The sequence below is a fragment of the Cupressus sempervirens genome, chromosome 10, assembly GCF_028749045.1.
Source record: "Cupressus sempervirens isolate cs-2001-9-10 chromosome 10, ASM2874904v1, whole genome shotgun sequence".
NCBI classification, from domain to species: domain Eukaryota; kingdom Viridiplantae; phylum Streptophyta; class Pinopsida; order Cupressales; family Cupressaceae; genus Cupressus; species Cupressus sempervirens.
The window spans coordinates 726781531-726790520 of record NC_143127.1 but is presented as its reverse complement, the minus strand read 5'-3'; the positions used below and the strand labels follow the sequence as shown (position 1 = coordinate 726790520).

At 31.9% G+C, this 8990-nt stretch overlaps 1 protein-coding gene across 1 annotated transcript; it reads left to right on the top strand.

The window, feature by feature from the left end:
* The first annotated feature begins 1924 nt into the window (after positions 1–1924).
* On the top strand, positions 1925–2470 carry LOC149535885 (uncharacterized protein At1g66480-like). The gene has a single exon (XM_089806188.1). The coding sequence runs from the start codon at positions 1943–1945 to the stop codon at positions 2468–2470; it is 528 nt and encodes a 175-aa protein (XP_089662314.1). The 5' UTR covers positions 1925–1942.
* Positions 2471–8990: the final 6520 nt, after the last annotated feature.

Genomic DNA, 8990 nt, shown 5'->3' with positions numbered 1-8990 from the left:
CCTCTAGGATGATATTTTTTTGTCCCATTTTTATTCTACCTTCTCTAGGTTGAAATATTTGTCTTAACCTTTTTCAACTCTACATATATTCGCATGCCTATTTAGGAAAGGCCTTTATACATCATACTCAAACCAGTTTCATAAATTTCATTTTTATGTCTAGCTATTATACATCATGTTTATAGAGTAGATGCTAGTTCATGTATGTAATTTTAACAAAGTATAGTTAGAAATGGTTGGAATAAAGATCATTTTAGACTTCACAAATCCATTAGAGGGGATCTAGTTATCACATCAGCATATGATGATAGTATTGTAGTGGCAAGGCTATAAATAGTCTTTTAATAAGCTATGAGAGGGGACAATAAATGGATGACCCAAAAATAAGTATTGAATTGTAACAAAGCTATTATAATTACTAACTTAAAAATTTCCCCCCTCTTTGGAATGATTGTGATCTTAAAGTCATTCTAATGGTAGAAAGAGTGTTGCAACAAGTTTCTCTCATCAAATGCTCTAATTTTCTTGAAATGGCTCTATTAGCTTAGATATATACTATTTTATGTTACTAAACCTTGATATTCATAGAAATGGTTAGTAAATTTAATTCTGAATTATATTGAGAACAAATAATACTAGTGATATTTAAGTTAGATAAAGTAGAAAAGAAAAACCATTACGTAACAACCAAATATTTTTAAACTTGTGAGATGAACACTATATTTTTTTAATGATTTATATTCTTAATAAAGCCTTCATAGCATGAAAATAATATAATAGAATGACAAAGTCTATGTGACCTACTACAATTGATGATATAATTCAACTAGTCCCATGCAACTTATCAAAATTTTTTATAATTTAATAAATTATATTTCCATTTTATTTTTTATTTTACAAATATGCTTTCTTTATTTATGATCTCAATATGTCTTCAACACCATAGACTTGTTATATAGTCTCTATAGATCTATAAACTATTAAAATACTTTTATCATTCATTCTCCAATATTTATAGATTGTCATGTAATGAAACCTATTTATTTTTACTATTTTTGTAACTTTTCCTACCATTAAGATGTTCAAAAATATTGTTTAGTTGTTCATCATTCCAAATGTTAAGATCGCAAAAGTGCTGTAATCTACCCTATGTAGATCCTTCAACAATACATAATGTTATACTCATTGACAATTCCATATTAGATGTGTCTTCAGATTTTTATTTTAGAAATATGATTTTCTTGTTTATGATTCAAATTTGTTTACAATTTTTATACTACCTTCATAGATCCTTAAACTATTAAAATATTTTTATCTTTCATCATCCCATGTTTATAAATTGTCATGCAATGCAACCTATACTTTTATAGCTATTTTGCCAATTTTCTTATTATAAACACTTTCAAAATACTATTTAGTTGTTCATCATCCCAAAGATTTAGATCGCCAAAAAATTGTGGTCTACAATACAAAATGTTATGCTCGTTGAACATTCCATATGACAACGAGTTTCAGTTTTAATACACCTAAGAATGAACAAGAAACATGTTTACTTTGTCATTTTATTGTATATCTTGATAGTTGATATTCAAAATCATTGAAGCGTATATTGTTAATGCAACATTTGTCGTTCAAAAAATAGAGGCCTGACCAAAATTGTATGTATTCTATTTCTCTTTCAAATTGTCACTCAAAACTATTATGATAGCGCCCAATGAAAAGTCATGGCTCAGGAAATTTAAGACAGCCTGGCAAAATTATTTTGAATCACTGTTGCCCATTGTTGACCGAGGCTAACAATCATCTCACGCCTGTTTATAAACACTTTTTTCTAATGGACCGCAAAATTGTCGCTATGTATCGATATGGCTATAAAACCCAAATAACACAACAAACATTAAATGTAATCACTTTTAAGATTTAGATTCACAAATTGGACTTGATGGGCAACGCAGTTTTTTCCAGAGGGCATCATGGGCGTGTTAAGATAATGAAGTTAGATGGGCAAATGTTGAAGTTGAAGGGGCCTCTCATTGTCAATGACATCCTTGCAGATTATCCAGGCCATGCCATTTTGCACTCAGAAGCAGTTCGTCATATGGGAGTTAAAGCAAAACCTCTTGATGCTTATGCCACTCTCAACCCTAAGAGCCTCTATTTTCTTGTTGAATTGCCAAAGTTGGAGAATCGGCCAAGAAGGGTCAGTTCTGATGTAGTCACCAATGCAAAGTCCAGGCTTGAAAGTATGCTCTTAGCGCGCAGATCCATTTCTGATATTTCTCATATGAATTGTACACCCACGTCAGATACAACGATTTCTGAGAGCAGTGGAGATAATGAAGTTGTTCGGGTTAAAGTACGGTTAACAAAAGCTGAACTTATTGAAATGATGGGTGAGAGGGAGGAGAGTTTGGAAAGAATCCTGAACTCATGCCTCAATAGGGCGAAATCCCAGCAAATAGGGAGATGAAAGGAAAAGGAAGAGAATTTGGAATCGAAACCTTTCCAAGAGGGCGTACCTGAAACTTTGACAAACACCGAGAGGTTTACGAATATGAAATCCTCTCCTACTGTTAACATGTCGTATACATAGATGTAATTTTGCAACTACTATTTCTGAGTGATTCAAAGTAGGCTTGTGAAACAGATTTGTCAGATAAAGCACATGATGTTTCGCTATAGCCAATTGTAAAGATGTCTTCTAGTTAAGTACAATGAGTTCTCGGAAAAGATAAGGTCTTTCATTTCAATGGGTGTGGGTACTCGCTATCTAGGTACAAATTTAGTATTTTCTATATAGTTTTTTAAAACTTTTTAGCAAATAAAAGAAAATTAAGTGTTTGCACCAAAATTGTGGTTCTATAGTTGTTCTCAGTTAATCAAGTGGGATTGTGAAAAAGATGTTTGGCCACAGGCAGTTGTGAAAAATGTCTTTTGATTACGTACAATGAGTTCAAGGGAAGAGATATGATTGTAAATTTACATCCTTTCCAAAAGGTTTCGAGTATGTGGGGGTACTCTATCTAGTCACAAACTTACTATTTTGTATATAATTTTTTTTAAAAATTAGCAACTAAAAATAATTAATTCTTTGCACCAAATTCCTAGTTCTAATGTTGTTGAGTTAATCAAGCAAGATTGTGAAAAAAGAATTATTAGATACAATTTATGATTTTTCACTATGGGCAACTGTAAAAAATGTCTTCTAGTTGTGTACGATGAGCTCATGGGAAGAGATAAGGTCTTAAATTTACATTCATTTCAATGGGTTTTGAGTATGAGGTATTGGCTATTCAGTCACAAATTTAATATTTTTTTATAACTTTTTAGCCAAAAAATAATACAGTATTTGAAACAAATTCATGGTTGTATAGTCACTTCATGTTGCAATCACCCCTTACCAATGAATGGATTAAGTTTGAGTCATCTATTCCATGTACTTGTTTTAATTGAATAATATGTTTTATTTTTCTTTTTTATTGAATATTACACATTTAGTCTCTGATTGATCCTAAGTTTGTTTACATTTGGTGTTTACTTTTCCAAAGTTTGTCTATGGGTTCCCACTTTTAGCATATGAGCATTCATAATCTTGAGCCATTCTTTTGGTAAAGTTAAGTCTTCGGGTTGCTATCTTCATTTTCAGAACTTGTACAATTAGATTTGTGATTTTTTTTGTTCATTTAGGCTAGAAAACTTCTTCCATGAGCCTCTAGACCATTTAAAAATGCCCCTTGTATAGTTTTTAGAGTTCCTATACATAATTCATATTTTGATAGTTGTAGCTTGCCTCATAATTTCCAATGCAGTTGAATCTGGTTTCCTTGGGATTCGTAGACCTTGTCAACCCAAGCTACATATCACTAGTCTAGTGTTTTTAGGGGCTTTGTGAAGCAACACTTTGCCAAACTACCACACATAGGCTTTTTCTCTAGTTGGAGTTCAAAAAGGTATAGGGTTGGGTTGTCAACTAGAAATATCAATGGCTAGTGAAATTTTGGTGCAGAATGTGGCTTGCCCTAATCTATGAAAGAGTCCCCTAGGTTGGTGATGGGGATCTTGTGCATGCAGGAAGATAATGATAAATATGATGCTATTATTTATGAAGGATGGTATCTTCTTGACATCATCCCTAACCATATTGATGTATGGAGAACTAGGATTACAAATACCCATTGTTATTTCCTATTGGTGTTTCTCTTGTCTTTCCATGTTTCAAGTTATAGACCAGCCTTATGTGTTTTTTCTCTCAAGACTCTCTGTGTATTACTTATGAGAGGTGTCATTAGATCCTCCACTTATTTTAGAGTACTATACTTTATTTTATATTAATGAAAATTAGATCCACTATTCATTAAATAAATATTGATTCAATAAGAATTTTTTTTTTTAATGAATTATAGGTCAATAGAATTACTATAGTCAAAATTAATTATATGTAGATTATGGTATTTTGCTTTTCTTATTTTATAATAAATACAAAAATTCAATTAAAAGAAAAAAGCACTTTTTAGGGGGACCCAAAACCCCATAAAGTCAATACAAAAGACATTACATGAATGCCTCAATTAAGATATGTGCTGGGAAAACTGACAGCACCAACGAGAAACATAGATACTGACAGATCAAAAATGAGCACCACAAAGAGCACTAATTATGAGGCCAGCTTCGTTTTGGTCACGATGTCCTCTTTGAGATCTGTCATCTAATGTATATTACTATTTAAATCTAGAAGATGCTAAGGAGGATAAAAATGGACTTGTTCTTCGTACTTGACGTTGTGTGCTTCACTAGCTCATCAACCTATTCTGCAAAATCACCAGCATCCAGATCAAACATCGGCATGGCTCTGAAATCCTGATCCACTTTTCCCACAATCCTATTCTACTCATCTATAGCAGCTGACATGATATCCTTGAAACTATTGATGACTCCCGTGAAGGAAGTCTCAATTTTATTAATTTTCCCCATCAACTCATTGATCTTCTTCTTTCCACATACTCAGCCTCCATTTTCTTGTTACCCTCCCGTAGAATCTCATGAAGCTCATCAAATCTGGTGTTGAGAGAACTATAATTCACACTAAGGGATTTAATAGTATTTCAAAGCCACTTCGTTATGTGGAAATAGTACAAGGCCATAGCCTTATCTTTCTGGAGCACATCTAAAGGTTGGTCCACCGTCATGACCCTTGCATGAACCTCTAAAAACCTTACATAACTTCTTCAGGATCAACCATCTTAAGGAGAATGATAAAATTACTTGATTCCCATCCTCCTTCATCTTCTCCTAAAGACTCTTGCCCTTATCATCCTTATCAGCCAAATTTTGAGAGGCAATGGGGTATCATGGTCTAAATAATTCAAATCAACAAAAATAATGGATGTTTTCTCTTGATGCTCAGTTCCATCATCATTCATAATTTTTCCCTTCACTTCACTTCATGTATGGGAAGTAATTTTTTTCTTCTGCAAGGGATAGAGAACAGAAGGATTAGAGTGAAACATCCTTTCTACCATTTACTATATGACTCCTCACTGGCACCTTTATCCTTTATATTCATACTATTTGCTCCACAGTCAATGGAGTTAATCCATAGCAAGTCCTCCATGCCAGCCCTCTCAGACTTAGTTCCCATATCCTTGGCATCAACGACAAGCTTATTATTTTTAACCAACAAGGGATAATCCGGTTCAAGTTTAACAAAAAGTTGTTTCCGATTATCTCTTCTACTGTTAAACCAGAAAGAAAGGTCCTTCTTATCCATGGTAGTAAGCTGAATAAGATCACAAATATTTTTCTTAGTAAAGTATAAAATGAGAAGGATTGGTCCTTCATGCTAAATGTCCTTCTGTAGATTTTATTCTATGAGCAGTGACACTCTAAGTTACAAAGGATAAAAGGAAAAATAAGAGATACACCCACCTTTCGTGCCTAAAATGACATATGACAACAAAATGGTAGGAATTGGTTGTATCATAGTGGTCATTAAGGTTTATATACTCCATAACAACAAATAAAAATTTCTTCCAAATATGTTTTAAAGACTCTCCAACATACACACTCACAAAATATATATCAACTCTTCCATTTTCTTGAATAGACTTGGGAAAAAATTTAACAACTTCAGAGATCATCTTGTCATGGAAGAAATGAATACCTCCCGGGCTAAGCACTGTAATCTCAATGATAATACTGGCCGTCAATTGCAAGTGTTTCCTTGTCTAAGTATTTCCTTGTCGAAGTAATAGAGCCATCATTCCAATTATTGACGAGTTGCATAGTGACCTCAAGCTTTGACCAATTCAATTATTCCATAAAACAATAAGGACACGCTTATAAATCTTCTCCCAGACTTCTTGTCCATTAATTAACTTTTTATTGTTATTGGCTGCCTTCTTTTCGAATTCCCACCCATAATCACATAGATAGGATTATAGAGAGAAATCTTAGGATAAAAAATACACCAATAGACTAAAGGCAATAAAAGTATTGAGGGTTAAAAAAGAGAAGATAAACCACAAAGCATGTCTATCTTTCTATTTCTTGCAGTTATATCATATCATAGTTACTATATTAATTTTTTTAATACATTGTCATCATTTAAAGAAAGATCTAATAAATTGACACATTCATTGTATGTGTTTTCCTAGTAAATAAGAGATTTCAGATATTCATTCAAATCATCCTTTTCATTGTACATAATGATCACATTAGAGTGAACTTCTATGTTGGCAATAGTGTCAGAAACATCATTATCTTCCCGAACTAGCATAAAATGATCACATTATCAATTTTTTGAATAATACTTTTGGCTTCATTTATAATATAAAACTTTCAATTGTCTAAGACGGGGAACATTTTTTTTAAGGAGATTAAGAATTTATTCTCTAAATAGCCTTTAATCAAAATATTTTGATATTGTTATTGTACAACCAATTTATTCTCTAGTTCCCCTTCAATCCAAATATTTCTATATTGTTAATGATCAACAAATTTATGTCCATGGAGAAGACCCATAGGTTAGATGATTAGTCTAATTATACTATAATACCTAGAAGAAAAAGGATTACCTTTGGCAGCAGCATCAAAGTTCAAATTAATCCATCATGAAGGGGTGCATGTCCAAACAAAAAATATTCATTTTGGCTCGTTTACCGAATATTTGGATAACTAGTAACCATTACCACCTCTATCCTTAAAATCAATCTCTAGATGATCTTTTTTTTTGGTAATTTTGTAGCTCTTGATTTTGTGTGCTAAAATAGAAGGAGAGAAGGCCATATCCCAAAAAAGAAAATTATTACTTTATTTCCACAAGTTTCGTATCACATTGGGGGAAAGAAGAGATCGGAGCTTCCTATTGACATGAGTTTTAGACAAGGTTCAGTACAGTGGTAAGAAATCTTATAGAGTGTCAAGCATAAACTAGCACAAATCCCCTTTTTTAAGGGTCCCAACATCACAAGATTAGGGGAAAAATCTTAAAATTTGAAAATCAAATTTATATTCTTCCTTGTATAGACAACAATGAAAAGGAAAAGCCAAAACCCCTTTTCCACATATTGTCTAACATAAGGATCTTATTTTGGAAACCCAACCAAGAAATTATATTAATTTAAATAAATGTTATATAATAATTAAATTTTATTTTTGTGTGGAGAGATTATCACTTATTTTATTATTAAAAAATGTGTATATTTAATTGGCATGGTATGATTGGAAAGTTGTGGTAGTGTTATTTTTCTATTATGATTCAAATCTATTTATGATGCTCTGATTGAATATTTGATTTGGTTCAATTACATCCATTATATGTATACTCAACCAGCATTAATCAAAAATAATATTGGACCTTTCATGTTTCAAATTTTGTATCACTTGAAAGATTCAATTTTAAGAATGTTATATACATGGAAGGTGTCTAGAAGGAGCATGGAATAAATCATTCAATTATCTCCACCACAAGATTACATTCCAAATTTCTAACTGGATTAAAAAAATTTCATCATCACTACCACCTTCTGTACTATGGAAATCACTTAATGGAGATCTATCTCATTCAAAGCATCATCAATTTGGAAAATTATTCCCTCTTATCAATTAATTGGATCTACTCTTGTTATCATTTGCCTTTTTGGCTAGACCAATTTTCAAGTGCATAGCTATATATGTGAGACACTACAATTGATTTCAATTGAGAGTACCATATACGAGACACAACATTAGAATATAGTTGAAAGGTTAAAAATTCATAATAAAAATACCAACTATATCCCACATAAGGGCACCAAATGGAACCAATGAGGTGGATGAGGAAATCTAAGGCCATAAATGGAACAAAAGAACTTTTGCAAATAATTTGATTTTCTTGTTTCATTGGTCAAGTAGTAATTCCTAATTGTGATTGGCATCTCCATTTTGGCTTGCTTAAAGAAAACATGTGAAAATGAACAAATAAGGATAGTAGATGCTAATTTAGGTTATTTTTAAATTCTTTTGAGTCCATTAGGGACTTTTTGGCATGCTTATATTAGATATTCCTTGATGATCTCAAAATTTGTCATTTTAACAACATTTCTTGCAAAATTGCAAAAGTTGCATTTTTGTAACTTTGTAATATTTTTGCAATTTTTGGCTAATATAGTTGTCCAAGAATCATTCCACTTGGAAAAACATGAAAATCCATGGGATGGGTGTATTTAGGCTCTAGGAGCTCAAATGAAGTCATCATGGTGGTAATAAGATAGATTTTGATGTATGAAGAAAGTGAATTGAATGAAAACATATATTTTGTACTCCATTTTTTTATTACACAAATGTATGGGCATTTATGGATTTTCCAAAGGTTGGAAACAATTGGGTAACTCAATTTCTGGAATATATTTCTTATGCATCAATTGTAAGATATATATGTACCAAAGTTCGTGAGAAAATAATAAATTTGTGTTGTCCACTCTGAAATTTAATCTGAACTAGGGTTTTAGTAA

Excerpts from the sequence above, each read along its gene's own strand:
- LOC149535885 (XM_089806188.1), top strand. The coding sequence starts at position 1,943 with ATGGGCAACGCAGTTTTTTCCAGAGGGCATCATGGGCGTGTTAAGATA.